General features: G+C 45.7%; 2 protein-coding genes across 6 annotated transcripts in view; one reads left to right on the forward strand and one right to left on the reverse strand.

Moving 5' to 3' along the window:
* Positions 1 to 11,310, reverse strand: part of ppp1r12a (protein phosphatase 1, regulatory subunit 12A) — a 30,061-nt gene extending 18,751 nt beyond the window's left edge. For all 5 annotated transcript variants that reach the window (XM_061667644.1, XM_061667645.1, XM_061667647.1 and 2 more), the window contains exon 1: positions 10,998 to 11,310. In XM_061667644.1, the coding sequence (XP_061523628.1) occupies positions 10,998 to 11,234 (237 nt within the window). In that variant the 5' untranslated portion in view covers positions 11,235 to 11,310. The remainder of the gene's footprint in view (positions 1 to 10,997) is intronic.
* Positions 11,311 to 20,927: 9,617 nt separating this feature from the next.
* Positions 20,928 to 22,242, forward strand: rps16 (ribosomal protein S16). The gene is made up of 6 exons (XM_061667630.1): positions 20,928 to 20,985; positions 21,077 to 21,128; positions 21,563 to 21,664; positions 21,744 to 21,840; positions 21,915 to 21,962; positions 22,047 to 22,242. The coding sequence occupies exons 2-6, from the start codon at positions 21,081 to 21,083 to the stop codon at positions 22,190 to 22,192; spliced, it is 441 nt and encodes a 146-aa protein (XP_061523614.1). The 5' UTR covers positions 20,928 to 20,985; positions 21,077 to 21,080; the 3' UTR covers positions 22,193 to 22,242.
* The last annotated feature ends 1,544 nt before the right edge of the window (positions 22,243 to 23,786 follow it).

The following is a 23,786-nucleotide window of genomic DNA, read 5'->3' on the forward strand; positions in this document are numbered from 1 at the left end:
CTGTGTAGATGAAAATGTGCTGTTGGTTACTCCATGCAGCCCTGCGTTTTTTTTGTACTTTGTTTGTTTCCGTGTTATTTTTCCATACGTTTCTAGTGTAATTATGCCGGCAGCCGCCATTGGCATTCACCTAACAGCCACGTGAGCTGCGTTCAGGTACACTTTGTGAATGAAAGTGAATGGGTTTCTTTTTATCCTGAACAATAATTGATTCAAATAAAACATTTTTTATCTCAACGGTAAGACAAAGGCATTATCAGGTGTCTTTACTCGGTATCGGCAATTAGTCAAATGTAAGTAGGCGGGCGGACTTGTACCGGGTCTGGCAGCGGTAACGTCGCATCCCTAGTCGCTAGTCAATTGTCAGAGCACGTTTTGACAAAGAAGCAGTCACAGCTATGGACAACTTCTTTTTCAATTCATGTTTTTGGGATGTGTGGCGTACCCAGAGAAAGTGACGAAAACACTGCGAGGTCGACGTACCAACGGCTCTTACACCGCGCTCCCCGATATTATACAGGTTATACAATAAACACGTGAACTCAAAGCTTTGCAATCACTAGCCTTGCAATTACCACAGCGCACTCATAAAAATCCCACTGAGCCACTATCCTTCAACACAGCGCCTGGACTCTCTCTCTCTCTCTCTCTGCTGGGGTTGCTATGGCAACAAAGTCATTGCCAACACACACACACACACACACACACACCGAGTGGCCTTACGTTCAGGGCACACGTCTATCTGCCTGCAATCCTTGTCCAAATTTGGTTGGTTTGCACGGCCGTAGATGGCCAAGGCCTGCAGAGTATCTGCGCTGAGCTTATCTCACGCGTGTGTGCTCGTGGGGAACATCTTCAGCTACAGGTGGACAACAACAAAAAGATATTTAAAAAGCAATGACGGCTCTGTATTTACCCAACCGGAGGACTTAAATGTGCCCGGAGGACAATCACACGCTCGAGAGCACAGACGTCAAACAAAAAAAGTGCGAAAGCTTGAGTCCATTTTTCCTCGTTCCTTCTTCCTTGTTCAAAACTACACCTACAAATAAGAACCAAACACGGGGGCAATTATGTATTATGATTATTAGTGTTCCCAGGCAGAACATATTAGGCAAGGGACAAAAAGTGTAACAGCCTCGACAAACAACAAACAAACTTTACTCACAACAAATCCATTTTCCCCGTTTAAAAGGAACATGAGAATGTAGTACAGAAATAAACTGTTTTTCCAAAGTATAATTACTGCACATGCTGTAGTTTTTGTGTGCCTTTAAGAGGCGTGGCCTAGTGAGTGACATCCGCAGCTGGAGTCAGCGGCCGTCGCTCTCCTTGCCTACACACGAAGGCATTACAGTACCTTTATTTCTCTTTTTTTTCCCCACTTTTTTACCACGGCGGAGCTGAAGCTCACGCATAACTCAAATTTTGCTTCGTGACTCAAGCAGACAGATGACCAATGGATGAGTAGAGCTAAGCTAAAGTCAGTTCGCATGAAATGATATGGAAATGCACTCAGTGGTCAAGGAGGGAGACGGATGCGTCCTGTAAACTTAACGAATCGATAAAGGCCATTTTGCTGCACACAGCGGAGCATTCAAAGCGGCAGTGAGTCACTTTCCAGCAGACATCAATCAAACCTGTTTAGCCGGTGCGAGGCGGTGAGAGGGAGGCTTTGTCGCGCACGAAGCCCACAAGATGGGGGACAGTTATATAAAACAAACAAAACAAAACAAAAAAAGCATGAAGGCACAAATTTGTGGTAGGACTGGGTGATATGGCCTTACAAAAAAAAATTTAACCCCCCCCCCCACACACACACACACACAAAAATAATACAATTTTAATCCATTTTTTTTGTGAAAAGGAAATGAAAATTCAATTATTCTCAACAAGATTTTTTTCCCCCTTACATTGGAGAGAATTTTTTTTCTCTTTACAACATGACATCCTTTATATCCTCTCTTATCATACATAAAAACAATGTGAAAATGTTTTTTTTTAATGTTCGTTTCTTTGCCGGATTCAAACTAACTAGTTAGTTGGAAAAGTCCTCTAAATACAGCGACCAAACTGCTAAGTTGACTGGCTCTGCTTTTAACTTAAAAAGTCACCCAAAAAAATAAATTATTAAAAATCGTCCTGACAAACACAATCAAATGAATTAATTAAAAGCGATAAATCGGGCACCCCTCGTTCATGGCTGTCCAAACGGCAACCAATCCTGACAGGACACGTAGAAGCTTGGGAAAAAGCCGCGATGACCCAAACAATGGATGCGCCGTTTGATTGGCCGACAAACGACTGTCCAATCAAACGGCATCCATTGGAAAAAGCTCCATGTAGCCATCCGAAATGACCAGATGGCCTGCTCATCTGCTCACAATGGATTAATTTACATTCATGCAAATGTAAAATAGTTCACATTTTAATTCATGTATTTTTGACTCATTTGACTTGACGAATTATCCATTTGATTGGCTTCATTTAATTTTGGTGCTCAAAAAGAACCTCCACAAATTACTCGTATATTTATCTTTGCAAAGGAAATTGTAGTTTGAAATGATAAAATTAATGGGAAATGTGAGAAATCATTTCACTTTTGAATAAATACATAACATTCTTACTTTAATGGTCTATTTAATTGGCTTAATATTTATGTTTGCCACACCCAAAAAAATAAGAATCCTCCATTAATGTAAACGTTTCATACTTAATGACAATCAACCCGCTAAAATGCGACTTGTAGACATGTCAAGGTTTTTTGAAGGCAAAAGTTGAACCATTGAAACTGATTATTATTTCTTTTGGAGAAAATGTTGAATACGAAACAGAAACCAATTGAAGGCCAAGCAGCCTTGAGGAACCGATTGCCTTTCCCGGCGTTCCTCTGTGTAGATTTATTTTGCTTTTTTAGCCACAAAGACTGCTTTTACCCAACAGCACGGACCACAAAAGTGCCCTCTCTCAGCCCTGGACTAGCATACCAGTGGAGAAATTCCCAGATAAGTATTACTCTGAGCCTCGGGGCTTTCAGGCATCGGCGGCGCTCTGGCCACGCCTGCCGGCCCTCGTCATCCGGAGCCTCTCGCGGCAACTTCCACAAAAGGAATTCCTCGGTGGACGCAGGGGTCTAACGGGGGCACACTTTTTAACACGAAAAACATCAGAAAGGTTCAAGGAGAGATTGAGAAATTCATGATAGCTGCAAGAGTGTGTACATGCTGGAAAAGACCTCCTGTGCTTATTGGCCGGGTTCGGGAGGCCAGAGGGTACGAGGGGGAGGGGGCGACCAGCTGGGTCCCGACACACCACTAGATGAGCTCACTTCTAACACACACACACATACACACACACACACACACACACACACACACACACACGCACGCACGCTGCCTTCTAGCTGCTACCAAGGACGACCATATAAGGCCCTGGGATTCCCGTGAAAAGGGGGAGCAGGTTTTTTGGGGGGGGGGGGGGGGGGGGGGTGTTAAAAATAAATAAATAAATAAAAATGCAGCCGAGGTTGTATCTGAGAGAGGGGCTGCGGATATTCCCGAGTCGATCCCCATTTACAACCATTAGCCAATATGGATGTGTACCGGGGTACGCACGCGTTCATGTGCGATGATAACAGGCGAGGGGAGTGGAAAGAGGCAGCCTCGCCAAAGAGGAAATGAGAAAAATAAACAGCCACTTCCTGTTGCTCTTCAGGGCCCCGGCGACGCTTTCCGATCGCCCGTCTCACTGAGAAATCCTGGAGAGCCACCAACGTGTCATTCGTTCAACACCTCCTCCACGTGAACATCCAGGAAGTGAGATAACGTCACCTTCCTTGGCGGGGAGCTGACTGAAACCGCCAATTGTAAAACTGCCTGCAAAAACCGGTACAGTAACCCTATCTCACGCATATTCACGATTCACAACTGATAAATTCACCTTTTGGTGGTATTGTCCTGTGGAACCAGAGATTTGCAATTTTTGGGATCATTGCCACAAGATTCCACCGAATTAAGGCTGGGCGATAAATGGCCTTAAAATAAAATCGACATTTTTTTCTCCAAAAACCGGATTTCCAATTTTAATCCAATTTTTACCCCTTTCAGTAAAAAGAAAAAGCAAATGACAATGTCAAAGCAGTACAGTACAAGAATTGGTTTCAATAAAGTATGTTGAAGTGATACCGCTTTACTGAGAGACAAGCTTTGTACGTCAGGGAGGAGCTAAATTTAGCCTGGGTTGTTAGTGGAGTTTATGGAGGGTCTTCCCAGCAAGTAAAATGAGTTTGAAATGACATTGAAGTGTTTTGGGATCACAGTTTGTCGAATATTTACAGTTTAAAGCATCAATATAAACAATTAGAAAAAAAAAATTATTGGGGGGGGGGGGGGGGTAAATTACTTGTGGTTTTTGGCTAATCCCAACATGACTCTAGTCTGTCCCTATCCCGTCAACTACTTAAAAGCGGCAATGGGGAAACTAAAAGGTGTAGTTTTGACCCAACTAGACAATCCCTCATAAATCCTAATCTGACTCGCCTCATGCTAATGAGTTCTGTTGCTCGGGGGGCTTGGGTCATTAATTATTCACTCAGAAGTCAATTAACATTCAATTTAAGTGGACCGGGTGACCTGGCCTTCAAGCTCTATAAAACACAAAAGCGCACTCGGGCAAATGAATTCAATCTCGCGTTTTTGGTAAATCAACTCCACATTCTTTATTTTGCAACGCTTTGGAGAGTTTTCCTAATGTAATTTGACACCACGGTTAATAAAAGAAGGATTACAATAATCCCTCACAAATGTGTGCATTCTTCTAAGTAAGAACACGAGAAATTATTGGCTGAAAAACATGACTAGCCATATTCGGCAAGATCGTTTTTTTTATTTTTTTATTTTTATTTTTGTAAATGTAAGCATGGAGGAGGGTCTCGTCCCGCTCGTCTGTGAAATTCAGGTTTTGACAAACAGCTCCCCTGTAGATGGCGGTGTCGCATCGCTTCGGATTTGCGATCGGCACAGCTTTTGAGTAGACGAGACAGACATGTCGGAAGTCGGACAAGTTTAGGCACCTCGCACTGGAGCAGAGGATGTATATGTATGCTGTAAACAGAACGTGTGGCGGTCGTAAGAAATGTCTGTGTTGCAATTGTCAGAAAAGATGATGCAGTTCATGGAGTGAATGAGGAACGCCATGTACAAAAAGCCACTGACGTTCAACTCAAATCAAGTCAGTGCGACTCACGCTTCTTCGTTAGATAATTCTGCAGATAATCATTTCGCCAACAAAATACCAATCTTGTTTTTGTTTTAGAGTTTAAGGTGTTATAAAAAGCCAAACATTTCTGTGTCAAAGTCACTGCTCTGTTTCTTTTCACAAAAAAAATTCTCTGCTTTTTGGGGGAAACCAACCCATGTCCGACTGCTGATTATTAAGAAAAGAGAAAGCTAGACAAAAAAAATAAATTATCTGGGGGAAGAAAAGAGTCTAGCTTTCTTTTGGTAGGTTTGGCGCTTATATTGTCACAGAAAACAATATTCTGTGGGTCTCGAAAGATCAGTCAAAAAGCTCGAATGCGGGCAACTGCTTTGAAGACGGCTGGCAGTGAATTAGTTAAGGCTAATGTTGTAAGATGAGTTTGAAAGGATCAAGTGTTTTGGGAACATAGTTGGGAGTATATTTTTGGTTTTAAACTTTTTATAGACACCAAAACATGATTGGGGTAGCGTCTGTTATTTTCAAATGGGCTTGGTCTGCCTGTGATAATGCCGTTTATGCGCAAACCTCGTACCTTGTCGAACACCTCTGGAAGCAGCCATTTTGAGACTTACGCGAAAAGAATGCTTCTCGGCAGACGACAAATGGACAAGCGCGCTTCCACAATGAGGAATTTGCAGTCTCTTCGTCCAGGTGTTTGCACTTCCAAGGCGGCTCATAAAACGCAAACCATCCAACCCCCACCTCGGCCCTCCCAGCTCCACCGTCGTCGTCGTTCGGGAGCAGAAGACAGACGCGATGCCACAGGGTACGAGGGCGCTTTGATGACATGAAGTCATCCCGCAAACATTTGAAAAAACGGATGCGGGAGTTAAGCAATTAAGGAGGACTTCAAATTTCTTAAAAGCCAATTTTGGGCACGGGTCAAGTCTGCTTGGATGCGTAGCTGCAGGTTTGCTCCCCCTGAGGAATTTCTTCTTGCGACCCCGGGTGAACCAGTCCCAACCTGCCACCGCGCTCCTCCGGAATACTCGAGAACCTACAGCTACCTGTTCTAAAATAACTTCATTGCCTTTTGTTTCTGAACGGAGACGACGCGCCGCCTCGGAAAGGTGAGCGAGGCAGCGTCACCGGCGAGTCACGGTCGCCGCCGAGCTGGCATCACATCATCAACATCACAGGGACTTCCTGCAGGATGATTACGGGGTTGGTCGGCCCGACAAGGAGAGACCTGCCAATTACAGACGCGAGAATGTATGCGCTTAGTCACCGAACGCTGCCAGGTTCACAACTGAGATTCCCAAACGCTGTCCCTGGAGCCACATTAGCCTGACATGCTCGCTCCTGCCATGTGTTTATATAAAAAAAGATTGGCCACAGATTGCGGTTGACCTGATTTCTGGTTTAACGCAGCGTGGTTAATTACATCAAAATTATGACACTGTGCTACAAAGGAACAGAACCACAGCTAACATGCTAAAAAAAAAAAAAAAAAACATTTTCAAACAGTGTGACGATTTGCCTCATTAGCAGGGCCATCTAGCTCAAGACCACCAGACTAGACATAAAACAAAAGAGCAATCAAATCAAGACTGTCTAGGATCTACTCCATTAATTATTGAGTCGCACCTTAATGTATTCGGCAAAAATGTCAGAAATGCATCATTGACTCTCGGCGAGCACCTCATTTTGCCAACAAAGGCTTGAAATCATGCGGGAGGAAATACCTCGATGCAGATAAAGAAACGCACAATAGAGTGTCAATACTGCAGTTAAAAATGTACTCATGAAGTAGAATGCAAAATTCCAAGGTATTTTGTGGAAAATGGTTGAATTCTCCCTTATCTACCTGGATTAGGTAGCCCTGCGATAACCTAATTCTTCAATCTCAGAGAGCCTTCCGGAGCTTCTTGCCTGAGCTACCTGAAGTCGAAATCCTGAAAACGCTTTAAAAGACAGTGCCACACTAAAGACTTCACCATCAAAAGGTGCAATTTCTAAAGAGAAATCAGGTCTGGCAGTTGTTTATAGGAAGCACAAAACAGCTGAGTGCGACATAGGAGATGTAAAAATACCACCCTGGGTCGGGACCCAAAGATGCTTAACAATAACTCATGAGGGGTAATTCAAATGGTGAGTATGGCCGCCAGCTGAGGGCCGGCCGGCCTACTTGACAGCGAACAGCAGCATGATGGAAGAGTCCAGGAGAGGACAGGCAGGCGAGACTTCTTGTGGGGTTGAGGTCAGGAACGAGCATGGGAATAAACTTCTCAAGATGATGCAGAGGAAGGTGCGGTGCTGGAAGTAATGGCTAGCTGCTAAACGGAAAGTACAGTTGAAGAGACGTTTGCAGTATATATATATTTTTTTTTTAAATGACTAGGCCTACCTATGTATCACTGAGTGAAACGTAATAAAACAGCAAATAAGAAAGTCGTTTTTCATGGGTTGCAGCCTCACTGCTTTTGATGCTGAAATGCGCAGCAGAGGGAACAGGACGTACATGCTCTGAAGTGGTCCTGAAGCTAATACGAGGCTCCCTGATGAACACTCGATACTCGGCCGCCTCTCTGTCCAGCTGCTTTTTTTTTCTCTTCAAGCCTTGGCTACTTTCTGTCCTCTGCAATTAATTAGATGACGGTTAATGAGTCGTCCGTCAGGGAACCTCAGGAACGGGCGGCCGCCCCGACCCGGCCGAAGGGGCGCAGCACGGCCTGCCGCGCGCGCCCACCTCGACCGTTCCGTGGCAACCTCGTTCGCCAACCTGACTCATTTTTCTCGCTGCTGCTGAGCTCTGCCTAACACTTTCGCTCTCACTCTCAGTTATGCAACTCCCACTCTGTACATGCAAATCCACCAACACACTTTGCCCGGTTCGTCGTCACCATGGCGACCGCTCCAGATAAAGCCGCAGACTTTCGCTGCAGACGGACCCGCCGAATCGGCCGCGAATTGCGTTGGCCCGGTGGGAGAAAAACAAAAGTTCAGGTGTGGGTCAATGTGGAGCTTTTCCTGGGAGAGGCCACAACAAACCCTGGTTACCTCCACGCTAATTGGCTTGAAGGAGCTCAGCGGTGTGGGGACAGGCCAGAGGGTGGTGGGGAGGGGTTTAGGTGACAGCTGAGGAATGTCTGCACCGCTCGCTCTTTGCCATGGTTTCCAAATACTGTCATGTGAGGAATGCGTAGACCGAGGCGACGGCGCTCGGAATGCTGCGCTCCCGAGACCAGTTTAGCAAAGAGGACACCGAAGAACATTTCTGGCGGAGGACACGCTTTTCACTTTTTTACGCCCACCACCTGCACCCGAACGCCTCTTTGCCGTTTGTATCCAAAATGACCAGCGCGGAGACAAAAACACACCTACCGGGAGGTGCGGGCCGTGAATTTGGTACCTGGACCTTCAGTGGGGACTTAGCAGAGTTAATCCACCATCATCACATTGAAATTATAGAAACCCTCAATACTATAGAGAAATGGAAAATAACACTGTGCAACTTGTATCATATGGAGTAGTAAAGAATTAATATCTATCTCATAACATGACCAAAAAAAATGTCTTATTAATGTGGCCAGAACACAAAAGACCTGCTTTGCTAGTTGAACAGATTTGCTCTGACCGACCATCCAGAGGCCAAGCGTAAAATCGCTGAGTGGACAAATTTGAGAAGTGATTGGTGACTGGTGATAGTCTAGTTTGAGTTACATGGGCCAGAACTACTGATTCTGAAGGCCCTGGGCAGATCAGATTAACATGGAAACACATTGAGGCTGAAATGTGATTGGATGGGGGAAAATCTAATCAGAATCATCTTTATTTGCCAAGTATGTCCAAAACACACAAGGAATTTGTCTCCGGTAGTTGGAGCCGCTCTAGTGTTCACATGCATACATACATACATGTACTGGAAGCAGTGCAGCGAGAGAAAATAGACTACAATTTCATGGAACAAATATTAGCATTTAGGTTGTAAACGGAGGTCGGCTCTACTGACCGACCTGACCCCCCACCCCCAAAACGCTGTCTACGTGGGCATTCCGCACCGTGACAGGCGGCTGGTGACTCCTTCCCAATGCCAGATTACGCCGGGCCCTCCACTACAAAGCGTGGCCACCGACTGAGTCATAGCCAAAGTTAGCATCTTCTCTTGACACCCAGTCGGGAGAACACGCTGCCGCAGTATTTATAACCCTGCCCCGGTCAACGGCTTTCGGGAGCGATATGCCACTACACCCCCTAACCCACAGCAACGGATCCCTAAGCAACGTGACAAAGACACGGACGGGCAAGATCTTTTTCGTGAAAATCTAGTCATCTCGCTGAAGTAGTCATCATCATGACATCTGGGATTAGCGGGTCCAGGCGCAAATTCCCATAGTACCACCTTAACTCCTTAAAAAGCCCACCCAGGAAAAACATCACATGCCAAACACACACACACACACACACCCGCAGCCACTCCTCTCCAGAGATGGTTACGTGCGTGGGGCAGCGCTCTCTTACGAGTCGTCATCCCAAAAAAAGGCAACTGTGATTTTTGTGCAGGGATATTAATTGTACATTTTAATAAAGGTGACAATGACTGAGAGGGATGCATAAACTGATGTTGACAAACGGCGCAAGGTAAGCAAACGTTGACACACGAGCTTAGTAGTCATGAGTAAGAAGGTGACATCACCCCATATCCATGCATGAGTTACAGGTTTAATACCAGAATTCGCACATTAGTTTCCAGTTGATTTGAGCGCCTGGACAATTGTGTTAAAGCATCAACAACAAAGCTTCTGTCATCACGACTTTTGCTAAAAATACCTCAGATGCTATTTTGGTGGAGTGGAGGATATCAGAAATACGACAATAGGCTGTGATAAATGCTGCGCCAGCAAATATTGCACAAGTTAATGAAACTTAAATGTGTACACATCACTGAGTCACTTATGAAGATCTCTATTGTGACAAAGTGTCTCTCGACAAGCGTAGTTCTGCAATCTTTTAACATGTGCTTCGAACACATGGTATACAAATGTGATATTTGAGCAGGTTTGGTTTGGTTCAAGAAAACGAGTCATTGGTGATAAGCGTCAGGCCAAAGAGCTGCCATTTCATCATTTGCCTGCAAGGGCAGCTAGCCTCGCTAGCGGGGGAGAAGCTAGCTCGGGAATGCTGTCAAGTCAGGGGATGGAAAAGCACATTTTCACATGTTGAAACGTCATGAAATCTCAGCTTTTGTGGGGTGAAAGGTTGCTCACTGACTTGACGATTCTGTCTAACTACTCCCAAAAGAAGCCCAAACTAAATGATCGATTGTGGCCGACTGGAGCTCCATACTTAAGCTAACGTAGCATTAGCATTTACCTTCTATCCCAGCCGTAATTCACCAACCAACACAGCAGTGCGGAATGTTTTAATAATCATAACAACAAGACACGAAATCAAGAAATTGGTAAGACAAGCCAGTGAACGTTATAATATATTCTCCAAAAGGCACAAACAACAACAACAACAACAACAACAACGCGCTGAGCCGTTAACTTTGCTCCGGACACATTCGAAAAAGTGCAAGTAATACTGGATGGAGTTGAACATTGGAGCACCGGGAGAAGGGCAGTGTGAGCGGCCGTGCTCCGGGGCTCCAAGTAGGTAAACAACAGGAGAAGAATTGCTTCCACTTGACAGGTGTTCCAGCTACATTTGTCGCCCTGGAAGGTGGAGATCGAGATCGGCACCGGGCACCGGGCACCGGGCCCCGCTCGGGTCGGGCGACCGTTCGGCACACCAACCTGGTGGAGGGCGGTGAGCCCGTCGACGTTGGCGTAGTTGATGTCGGCGCCGCGGTCGAGCATTCGCAACACCTCCTCCGTGTCGCCGCTGGAGCAGGCGGCCAGGAACACGGCGCCATCGTCGAACTTCACCTTCGTCTTTTTCTTCTTCAGGATCGGCGGCTCCAGGTCCGTCTCGGAGCCCAGCCACCGCTTCAACTGCTCGTTCCTTTTCTGCTTGGCGTCCGCCATCTTCATCCCCCTCCTGTCTGTCTAGGGCTTCTTATCTTCCTCCGAGAGAGGATATACTTTATAGTGGCACTATCCCACAGCGCACTGGGGCGTGGGAAGGGAGGGAGGGAGGGCTGCCTGCCTGCGGGGAGGAGGTGGAGGGAGGGCTGGCTCGGTGGGTGGGAGATGGGCGAATCGGAGCTCACAGCTCGGCGTCAGCGCGAGAAGAGGGCGGCTGGATTGTTGCCTGGTAATCTCGCGAGATCTCCGCGATGGAGGAGCTGCAGTGTGACGTCACCCGCTGTGGATTAGGAGGGAGAGAGAGAAAGAGAGAAAGAAAGAGGGGGGGGGAGAGAGAGTGAGACAGGTAATCCCTTATAGACTGACTTTGTAAACCAAATAAAACCAGGCAGTTATTACATAACAGGCAGTAGGCACCGTTATGACGTCTTATATTATTTATATAAATATGCATTGGATAGATGAATAGCGTGCATGTCCAAATTTTGTGACTTTTTGCACGTTTTGTGGCTCAAATGTAGGTAAAAAAATGTTGTCACGTTATTATGGTTACACTTTTTTTTCCTTCATTTGATCATTTATTGAACAAAGTTTAAACTCATGAATTCAAAGTTGCGTTTCAAATTAGGGTTTCAAGGCAGGTGTTAGGGTTTCACGCCTGGGTTTGTGTTTGTGTGTTGACCTGGTGGAAACTTGAAAAGTGGCAGTGAGCCCCTTCCTCCCTTCCATCGTTTCTTTTAAACCATCCTTCTTTACTTCCTTCCATCCTTCCTTCCTTTCAAACCATCCTTCTTTCTTTTCATATCATCCCTCCAGCCTTCCTGCCTTCCTCACTTCCTTAAATCATTTCCAATGGTATACCTACTTTTGGCCCAGTAGAACACACCTTGTATTTTCAGACAAATAAAAGCCATGAAACTAAAATGTAAACAATTAATTATCGTGTGTACCGTATAATTGTTTGCTGCACTTATATACATTTTGCAGCCAACTCGAAACAGTCATTGTAGCAAACTGGAGCTCCCTCTCAAAGCTAAGGCAGCATTACTTCAGAGGTGTCCATGAACTCTGTTTGCTAACCCAAACAGCAGCACCAACAAGCACGTAAACAGCCTCTTGGGTGCTTTACAAATGATCAGCGCCGTATTAAAGATGATCTTATGTATGGAGACGATGTTTATGGTGATTACTTGTTACAGACAGCTCCACCCATCTCCAGGCAAGAAACACCCACAACCGCTATTTGCGGTACGACCACTGCAGATAAGAATATCACCTATCTATTGCCCCCCTCCGAGAGTTGTCAATGTCTCCTCCAGTCAGGGTGATTCCTCTCTCTCGCTGGGGCCGCTCAGAACATGAAAGCCGAGCCCCGCGTCTATCTTCCTGATAGCGGCCCTCCGCATCGCCAAGGCGCCAACCGCAGGCAGCGGGTGACGCGGGGGGCATGGGAGCGGGAATTGTCCACACACTCTCCCTCACTAAGGGGCGCCCCCTTAAACGGGACCGGGAACGGTCGGGCCTGTTTGGACCCGGTGTGACTGGAGGCGTGCGGGTTTTACTGTGGCCGCTATCAATGCCAGATGCCGGCGTGGGGGCGGGGCCTCCGAGCTGACTTAGAAGCGCTCTGACACCTCTGACCGTTGCTTCTCGAAAGCGACACTGTTAATAGACCAGCAGTACATTTGTGTCCATTGAGGTACTTGGACCCGTTATGTTCCCAAACTGTCAACGTCAAACATGAGGGGTACGAAAGCGGAAGCTTGTTGCACGCCACCAGCCCAGTGACAGTTATGCCAAAGGGGAAGTACCTTAAGAATGTGTTAAGTTGGTGATGCAACAGCGTTTCCTGACATAGGACACGGTCACTCAACGCAAGAGTCAAAACACAAGTACGGAAATGGACAAGTAGAAACTTGTGCCAATAGTTTTAATGCTAATGCCATGGTAAATAATGCAAGGTTAAAGGACAACCTATACTCACAACAAATTCAAATAACACAACAAAATGGCAAACTATAAAGGGCTTTATATCTTGGATAGGGGGTGATTCCCAACTCGGTGTATGTGCCTCATTAGGTGCTGCTGTTTTGCGTCGCAACAGACGGGCTCAGCAAACTAGGTGATTAGGAGTTTATTTACGTTCCGGCGATGACGCAGCCGTTACACTCTGCCGTACGCGAGCGGATTCAAGTGGCCCTTGAACGGCGCGTCACGGCCCTCAGGGAGCACACGCGCAAGTGCCAGCTTGACAGGAAAAACCAATCCAGTGTAAACACAAACATGACGTTTTCGGGAAGGCGGCCACGAGCGTGGCCGGCGGCTGCTTCGGCATCTCTTTTGGCGTCAGGTACGAACGAGCCCTCCGCTTGAACAGTGACAGCCTAATAAGACAAAGCTGGGCCAGCGACCTTGTTTCCCGGCGCTAATAATAGGCCCGAGCGTCGAGCCGCGGCGCCAAGGGCCCCGTGAATGTGTTTTTACGCTTAAAAAGCCAGCGTGAATCATCGCGGCCCAGCACCACGTGGAAATAAAAAGCTCATCACTTTTCTGGCCGCGCACTACAAAGCAGTAAAGAAGACGTAGCGTACGATGCGGTATTAGGATGACAAAATGCAGATGCTCGCAACTGGAACCAGTCCAAACACTTCCAGCTCTGTTTCCAAGCAACGGTCCGGGGCCCCGCCAGGCCAGCGGTTGCATTCTCTCGGGTTCGAAGGTGATGGGAACGCCTCATCTGTCACGGGCATGGTGTCGTATAGCTCAGCAGTTCTCAAAGTGCGGTCCACGAGCTTTAGCTTGGGGGTTCGAAAAAACCTTTTTCAAAAAATTATGCCGTATCATTTCAAGAAAGACATTCATTTCTAAATACGTTACAAATGTTGGAAGATAATTGCTGAAAACGTGCAAAGACCGAAGACGATGTAATATTTCACTGTGGCGATATAGCGTGAAACTGTTTTTCACCATTTGGCTTATCCTGATTTATCGGGTGCCGCGTGACACACTTTAGAGTCCGGCATGAGCGCGGTTATCCAGCGCAAATGCGACGGCCAGTTAGCTAGCTAGCTATGCCTACACCTCAAAAGCGGATCTTCCCTTTGGATAGTCCACTGGCGTGGCCGCTTTAGAGCGCCTCGTTGTCGGCCCTGAGGGCACACACGTCACACAGGGGGGAAAAACTAAAATAAAAGTCTGACTTGACAGCCGGCAAGCATGCGGACCAGGGCTATGCGCTGGCGTGGCCGCTTTAGAGCGCTTCGTCGTTGGCCATGAGTGCGCGCACGTCACGGGGAGAAGGTGCAAGAGCGAGAGGGGCAGGGGGAAAGTCCGACGTGGACTGAGGTTTAGCTTTAGAGTGAGCGCCTTGTTGTGGACTTTAATATCATAATATTATGACTTTGTTCTATAATTGATCCCGTCAAAATATTCCTGTTCTTGTAAAGATTACAACTTGACTTTATTCTCATAACATTACAACTTTTCATTCTCTATAAAATATCATTTCTTATCGTGACATTTGGACTTTTTCTCAAAAATCGGCAACTTATTGATTCCTCTTGGCTTTTGGGGTACACGTGGTAGCGATGGGCTTGGGGTTACTATCCCCTGGACTCCAAACATTTAAAAACCCCCTGGTATCTTATTTCCAAATTCCAGTCATCATCTCCAAAATCAGCCGCTCATACTGATACAGACGAAGTAGTTGCCATGACAACCGGCTCTTTTACAGAAAATGATCAAGTTCAGGTGTTCCTGGCACTGTGGTCCAAGATGGGGAGATTTGCGTGGAGGCTGAAGGGGAGGCAGCGGAGGAGGAGGAGGAGGAGGAGGAAGAGGACGAAGAGGAGGTGGGAGAAGAGAAAGCGAGGCCAGTAATGTGGCGGACGCCTGAAAACAAGCGCGCGTGGGCCTCGGCGGCCTTCCAGTGCGGCTCGCTTTGGTTTACAGCGACGGTCAAAACAAGCACAAATCAACACGTTATGGTCAGCAAACTGTTTTTTAAGAAACATCTTTTCATGCAACGACTTGATGAAAGTTACATTTTCATGACTATTTTGAATATTTAAAAATTTTATGTTTTGATATTCCACATAAATAATATAATTATATTGCATATGTATTCTTAAACATTATTTTTACTGTGAATATGCAATGGTGCATTTACTGTTTCTGCATCAACTTTGATCAAAATGATATTTAATTATTCACTACGTTGCACATTCTTTCCCTCAATTCCCCTCACAGTGTGAATAAAATAGATCTCTGTGTAATATTGTTTAACATTATTGATACTCGTATTTTATTTGTATGTTATTATAACATTTTAGTTCATTTTACTCCCATATTATTTTGTTCGGTTTTGCAGCGAACTTGATGCCATTTTCTACGGAGCTAAATAAGCATGACAACCACGACAAACACACTGTCGAGGTCCGACGTCGCCGCGCGTGTTGGAATTTTGTCGACAATCAGGCAATTATCCACGGTGAAATCTGCACATTTATCCAGATCTCCACCGAGAAGGCGGCGGAAGCCGAGGAGGAGGAGGGGGGGGGGCCGGACTGCTAAAAATAGCCGGGGCACATATATGTACATAAAGTGTGCGCACAGCATTCCCCAGATAATGGCAGACGGCTTGCGGATAACGCGCGCACACACGGTGCAATCAGGGCGTGGCAGGGGCTCACCTTGATACCTCGCGAGGTTTAAAGTCATGCTTGTCAGCCTGTATTGAGCCCAGCCGCATATTTGACGTTCGAAAAATCCCACGGCGCACCACCAACATTTACATGCAGAAATAACGATGACGTCATCTCAATTTATTCCGAGAGAAATCTGAACACAAAGCTATTTTTCTATTGTTTATTGTATCTCTTTCTACACTATAAACGGAAATACGCACATGACTTGTACCTTCTGCTGTCTAGTGACAGAAACCTTCACTGTTCGGCCTGTCACGAGACGTCACGAGCATAGATTGATGAACAAAGATACAGTCACCCCCAGGGGAAATTTGAATCGATGGCTAATTGACGACTCAAAGAATGTGTGGAACCGCCTTTCAAACCGACGCGCTATCATTCCAAAGTCCTCTGACAAAATTCTCCTTCAGATGATTTGATTCCAGAAAAAAATGCATCTGCCACGAACACGTTCCGTAACAACCCAGGTTCCTCCCCGACATACAAATACTTTTTTCTCTCAGTCGAGACGTATCACTTCAACGTACTTCCTTGACACCGATCCCTACTTCGACATTTTCTGTGCCGCTTAGCCTCATTCTCGTAAGCCTAGTAGCATAATTGCCCGAGTCGTTTTCAACTTACTGCCACAATATGTGTAAAAAAAAAAAAAAAAAAACACGTTTTTTTCCTGGAGGTCTGTGTAGATCCAGGTCATGGTCATCGGCAAAGTTGGAATCGGGGCAAATGGAGTCTTCTTGTTTCTTGTTTTTTTCTTGTTTCCTGAAAAATGACACTTGGGCAACTACGGACAATTTAGAGTCGTTAATGATGCCGACAAGCATGTTTCGGATCGTGGGAGGAAGCCGGCAGAGGAAACCCTTGCACATACAAACTCCACACAGGAAGGCCGGACTCAAACCCGAAACCTAAGAACTGTGAGGCAGACACGCTAACCACTTGCCCGCTATACTACCTCATTTTCAGGCCCTTTAAGTGAAAATTGGACAATTTCTCACAGCGGAGTGGTCGGGCATGGCTGCTTTAAACTGCAAAAGGGGAAAGCTGTCGAGTCAGGATGTGATCGGGTTCTTTTCCGCTTCCTCCTTTCTGCACGCTCGCCGCCACTCTGAATTCCCAAATGTGGGAAGTGTCATCTTGCATAACAAGCCTCGGCAGCTCCTGATGAACGGAGGCCTTCGTTGGCGCAGCGGGGTGAAGTCATCGGCGGGATTTTTTCCCCTTCTTCTCTCTCTGCATGATGAGTTTGGCCGAAGACTTGCAGGAGGGAAAAAGAACTTCAAGGTGGGGGTGCGCGGGAGGAAAGAGTCCACGACATCATCGCTCCACGCCTTTTAAGGAGCTCTCCAGTGGAGGCCTGACAGCGTTGGCCCACTTTCCCATCGCCACTTCCCAGCCTTTCCTCTCGGGAGACACGCACGCACGCACGCGCGCACACACGACGGCCGCCATTTGTCGCCTCATTTGTATTGCGGGAAACGTGGCACGAGCTCGCCCGGGTTGCGACATTTGGTCAAGCCACCGACGACAATAACAATAAGAATGAAAGCAACATGATGAGCGCTTCGGTTGCCGTGTCCCCATCCTCAACCCGCTGAGTCATGCGTGACCCTTGAACCCACGCACACGCGCGCACTGGCAGAAAGATGACGGAAAATAAGAGCGATGGAACAAGGAGGCAAGTGACACTAACAGAGTGGAAGTGCTGCCTGTGTGCGTGCGTGTGTGCGTGTTGGCCACGTTCATTTCATAATTTTGTATTTTAACTAACTAATACCACATTTCAAGCACAGAAACATTACAAGAGTCTCATTTTAACGTGCACAAATTTTGGGAGCTTTACGGTGATCCCATTTTTACCAGAGAAATTTGGGGGGTAGTTCAATTTTAAACGGCTTTCTTTCTTTTCTTTTTTTTTTTGTTTAACCTGTGCAACTATTAAGGTAATTGATTTTTAAATATTATTCTCAATGGAACGTGTGCATTTTTGTTGTCTTATTTCAATGTGGGCAACTTGTCAGTCTTCTTCCACCCTGTTCTCAGTTATTACGGCAACGCCATTTCGAGCTACGTAGATTTTCGCGACATTTCCATCAGTCTCGTTTTAAACCGCATCACTTTGGGGTCATTTCCCGTAATCTTCTTTTAACTGCACAATTTTGGTTGCGTTACGGTCGTCTTACCTGCGCACTCTATTTGGGTGGTATCACGCTTTTATTTCAACCTGCGCATCATTTTAGCAAATTATAGTCGTCTCATTTTGACCTGTGCAATTTTGGGGTCACGAATGTTGGTATTCTTTAACCTGGCCAAATTTGGGTTGATTTATGGTTGGTAATCTTATTTGAACTTGTCCAACTTTTTTTTTTTTTTTGGGGGGGTACTTCAGTAGTTTTGTTTGAACCTGTGCAACTTTTCGGGTGATTTACAGTAGTCTCCTTGATTAAGCTGCCCAATTTGTGGGTCCTTTACGGTCGTGCTAATGCTAATGAGGAGTCCACTTCCGAGTCCAATTTTCACTACGTCGTCTTTTTGAGTGTCTTTGAAGATCGCACCACAGTCGAGTGAAACGAGGCCCGCTCAGGTAGCAGCAGCTATTTAAGGCTCTTCTGTGAGGGCTAGAAAAGGCAAGGCGCGTCGACATCGATCCCGAGCCGGACTTTTCCGCCCGGCGGACCCGCCGGCGTTCGGCCGGCCGGGTTGCCGCGGCAACGGCGCCGGTGTGTACCTCGCAGAAGCTCCGGCCGCTCCCCCGTCCTCTCCTCTCCCGGGTGAACTTCAATTACCGGCAACACGTTTCCCCCTGCGCGGCGCTGGCCTATTATGGTCAAAGGAGCGGCGGCCGCGGGCCGGGAACGGCATCTCCTCCGCATTAAATCTCGGCGCGTTTGTCTCGCGCTCACGGCGCTGTGACAGGCCGGGGTCAGCGGGGTCGCGCCTCCAGGTGATGTGTTTCCATAAGAGCCGGGCGCTGAGGAAATGCACATATATGGCGCGCTCCTATTTACTGGTTTTGCCAGCGAGACGGAAAAGCTGTGTTTTTAAAGCACTATTATGTGATCTTGCCGCCAGGATCCAGATGGACGTCTGGACGCTGTGAGGTGAACTTGACGCGCAGGAAATGCAGCAAGGCTCGAACGCACTTCCTGTGCAGACGGCCGGGGAGGAGGGAAGGACCTTGAGGGGCTTTGCGGAAACAGAGGTTAATCCGGACGCTTATTGTCCGGGCCTGGGGTCTCCACTCGTGTCAGGACATCTACTGATGCCTCGGAACAAATACTATTAGCAAACTATCAGAGTATAACACATCCGAGCCCACGCTTATAATTTCAGCACAATTTTTAGCCGAATTATGCTTGTCTTTTTATAACATGGGCAACTTGTCTTTTTAACCTGCACAACTTTTTTTAGTTTATGGTTGTGTCATTTCAAATTCTGCAATTTTGGGGGAAGTTTACAGTCATCTTTAGTTAACTTGTCCAACTTGTTTGCCGTATTACGATCGTCTCGTTTTAACCTGCGTGATTTTTGAATGCTTTACGGTATTATAACTTTAACCGGCACAACCCTTCTGGTCATTACGGTAGTTCATATTAGTTCTGAGTGTTTACATCATCACTATTTTTGCAAATGTCAAGAAGAAACGCCCACACTTTCCTTGTTTCTTGAATATTTGTTTACTTTCTAATATGCACAGTTCCCCCCCCCCCCCCCCACTTGAACCATTACTGTGACAATAAAAGGTGTGTTTTTGGCTCCGGGTCCAAATTGTCAACATGATTTTTGCCGCAGTAAATGTCGAACGTACTGTAGGTGGTCACCAGTGGTGTGTTGACTTTTGAGATCGATGCCGGCAGTCCTGGAGGCTACACGGACCGCAGCGTGGGTGCTTGTTTTGTTTGATTTCAGTCGTTAGCGCTCTTTTAAAAGTCAGCTTGTGGTCGATGGGAAAACTTTTAGCCTCGAGCTGATTGGACAATCAATGGAATGATTGGATTATTTTCACCACCGCTAGATGGCGCTGCTGCACAAGTGACAGTCGTAGAATTATGATCATTTAAATCACGGGTGTCAAACTCAAGGCCCCGGGGGCCAGATCCGGTCCGCCACATGATTTTATGTGACCCGCGAAGGCAAATCATGTGTGTCAACCTCCATGAGTCTTGTTCAAATCTGTACCAAGATTTCAAATTGTCATATTTTGTAAATAACAGAGATATCGCAAGCATTGTTTGTGTTACCAAATATGAACAATAGTTGAAAAACCCATTACCCTTGATCACTGATTCCAAAACTAGTTTATACATTTTGGGTGTAATAATATGATGAGGTGATTTGACAGGACAAAACAAAGATGAGGTGATTACAAATTTTTATGGTTTTACAGTCATAACGGCCCTTTGAGGGCAACCGTAACTCCAAGGTGGCCTGTGACAAAAACGAGTTTGACCCCTGATTTAAGTGGACAATGAATGTCAGAGGCTTCAGCTAAGTTAAAGTCACTTCTTGAAGGAAGGAGGGAGGCTGGTATGATAGAAGAAAGAAAAAGATGGTAAGAAAAGTAGGAAGGGAGGATGGAAGGAAGGATAGGGGTAGAAAGGATGAAAGGAGTAATGAAGCAATTATGTAAGGAAGCGAGGGAGGAAGGTAACAAGGTTGCAGGAAAGGAAGTAAGAGAGGGTGGAAGAATGGAAAGAAGGGATGATGGAAGGTATGAACAAGGGATGAAGAAAGGATGGACATGAGGATGTCTGAAAGGGTGGAAGGAAGTAAAAGAAGCACTGAGGGAAATACAGTAAAATAAATGTCATTAAAAACCGTAAATGTATGGAAATTTGAAAACATTTAAAGTGTATTACGTTAGTTGCACTCAGTGCAGTATTAAAAAAGTCGGCCTTGTGTAATGTCCATGTAAAATGGAGGTACTGTAGAGCAGGATGAGGCGTCGCAAAGCTTGGCCGCAAATCAGCGTAAAGCGTCGCGCAGCCGGCCCTGATCTTCCGCCCATGAAACCCCGTCGGTCTCTCCGTACGGCACCCGAGCGGAATACGGTACGTTCGCCACCTCCATGCGCATGTCAAGCCCAAACAAACCCCTTTTCTCACCCTTTCCAAAATAAACATTGTGTTTTGTGTGTTCCAGAAACATGCCGGCGAAAGGCCCCCTGCAATCTGTCCAGGTTTTCGGGCGTAAAGTAAGTCGGAGGGCTTAAATTGGCTCACGTGTGGCGGTGCTGCTAAGCTAGTGTGGCCTGGGCACCATTAGCTCGGCCGGCTAGCATCTACGAGGCTCCTTGGTCACTTTCAGAAAGTTAACGTATGAGTGGAGAGTTACATTATCACCTGTGTATTTGAAAGTGTGCTTATTGTCGGCGAATTCCAAGTTCTAATGTTGTATTTTGCTTAATTAGTCACTAGCCGGCTAGGCAGTTTCGGAAATAGAACCTAATTCTTTTGAACTTGACAATCTTTGCTTGAAATGAAAATAGACTCGCGTTGGGCCAGCAGTCAAGTTGTGGCTGATGGTGAAGCTATCACTGATGCGATCAGTGACCTACCAGCATAATAACATGACGATTTCCACATCATTGTCCTGCAATTTCTCATTTGATGACCTGTGGTCTTGTAGAAAACTGCCACTGCAGTCGCCCACTGCAAGAGAGGAAATGGCCTGATTAAAGTGAACGGCAGACCCCTGGAAATGGTGGAGCCCGCCACCCTCCAGTACAAGGTGAGCAAGCCGCTTGCACAGAAATGTGAAAAATGTATTTAATAGGACATACAAGTGGTTGTGTTGTCTTGCGGGGTAGCTCCTGGAGCCCGTGCTGCTGCTGGGCAAGGAGCGTTTCGCTGGAGTGGACATCCGAGTCCGAGTGAAGGGAGGCGGACACGTCGCGCAGGTTTACGGTGAGCAGCCAAAAGCGAAATGTTAACGTCTTGAAATTTTACTACGCGCGACTTTTCACGTTCACGCCTCGCAGCCATCCGTCAGGCCATCTCCAAATCCTTGGTGGCGTACTATCAGAAGTGTAAGTAAGACTACAACAATACAAATCATCTTTCATTTCCGTCAAATGGAGTTTGGAGACGGTTTGTGTCCTCTTTCCCCGCAGATGTGGACGAGGCCTCCAAGAAGGAGATCAAGGACATCCTGATCCAGTACGACAGGACCCTGTTGGTGGCCGACCCGCGTCGCTGCGAGTCCAAGAAGTTCGGTGGACCCGGAGCCCGCGCCCGCTACCAGAAGTCCTACCGTTAACGGCCGTGTACATTTTCAGAAAAATAAAAGTGGAGGCGAACCCAACAAAAGTGACGTTTTGTCCAGTTATTTGTCGAGTTCCGAATGGCTGCACCCGTTGTGTTGGAATAAAAGAAATGTTAATTTTGTATGTGAGCTTGTTATCTATCTTATTTTTGTACAATAAATGATTTAATGAGAAAACAGTTTAAACCAATTTTTGGGGAAAAACTGCAAAATGCAGCAAATATTACATGCCTCTTCAGGGCAGGACTCAAGAACGCGGGCCATCGTTTGCCCATCTCTGAGTTGCGTTTTAAAGTGGATGAAACTTGAAATGTTATGCTTTAAATGCTCAAATGATATTGTGGCCCAAAAAGGGTTCCGGTTGTTGTTTTGTCTTGCACGTCCCCTGTTGTGACAGCAGAGGGCGCCAAAGGACAAATAAATAGTTGAGCCCAAAAATTGCATGCATGTACGTTACACACATTTGTTGTATTCATTGAGCAGATTCTTTCTCTCAAATTGGCAAAATAAAAAACGTTTATTCATTATTTTTGAGACATTTATCTAATCACTTGATCAATTGTAAATAACACATTAAAAATAGTAAAATAAACAGACTTATAACATTTAAAAAATAGTTGTATTCATATTTTTTAAATGAAACATTTTAATTAGAATGAAACAACTATACATAAATAAAAACGAGAATAACGTCATTTATTAAGATGAATTATTTGGATGTAGCAAATAAATATAAAATACAGAAAAAATAATCTATAACATTTTATATTTCATTGTTGTATATATTTTGTTTAATTATATTTGATTTATTTTACGAACTAATGTAATTATAGACAATGCATATAAAATATACAAAATATTTAAGTATAATTAAATAAATTATACATTTGCATTATAAAATAAATGTACATTTTTTTTTCAAATTTATTATGTACAAAAAACTCAGCAAAACGTAAACTTTTTTCAGCTTTTTAAAATTATTTAATTATATTTAAATAAAGAGAATGAATACAATAAAATATCTTAAAAAAGTTCATATAATTTACAGCATTATTTAAACGAATCAATTTTTCATATTTTACAAACCTTTCCCTTTTACATTTTTATTTTATTTCAGCCCGACTCGGCCTTTGAGCGCCTTCATCATCTGAGCTGACGCCCAGATGTTGCCAGGAGGTGGGTGTGTGAGCTTGGGGGTGGGGGGGGGGGGGGGGGGGGGGGTAATAGGTCCTGTTTACAGCCCTCCCAATAATCAAGCCAGCAGGGAGGCCCAGTCCCCCGCCGCTACTGTTGTTTACTACTGTTTACTCTTACCTCCTCCCATGGACGACCGCATCATGGATGCTGCAGCGGGAAGATGACCACGCTAGCGCGAAAACAGAGAGGGGGGAAAACATTCCACTTATTTCACATTTGAATTATTATTATTATTATTATTATTATGAGGGCCCGAGCATGTGGTGCCGAGGCCCTCTTGAATTGGATCTTCTGAGCCCCAAAAAAAGAAAACTGTCATTTTGAGGGATTTCCCAGATGTCACTCATTGGCTCGGTAGCCCAAAAAATTCAGATTCCCTTAGAAACATCAA

Source organism: Phycodurus eques, chromosome 22 (assembly GCF_024500275.1).
Source record: "Phycodurus eques isolate BA_2022a chromosome 22, UOR_Pequ_1.1, whole genome shotgun sequence".
Lineage (NCBI taxonomy): Eukaryota > Metazoa > Chordata > Actinopteri > Syngnathiformes > Syngnathidae > Phycodurus > Phycodurus eques.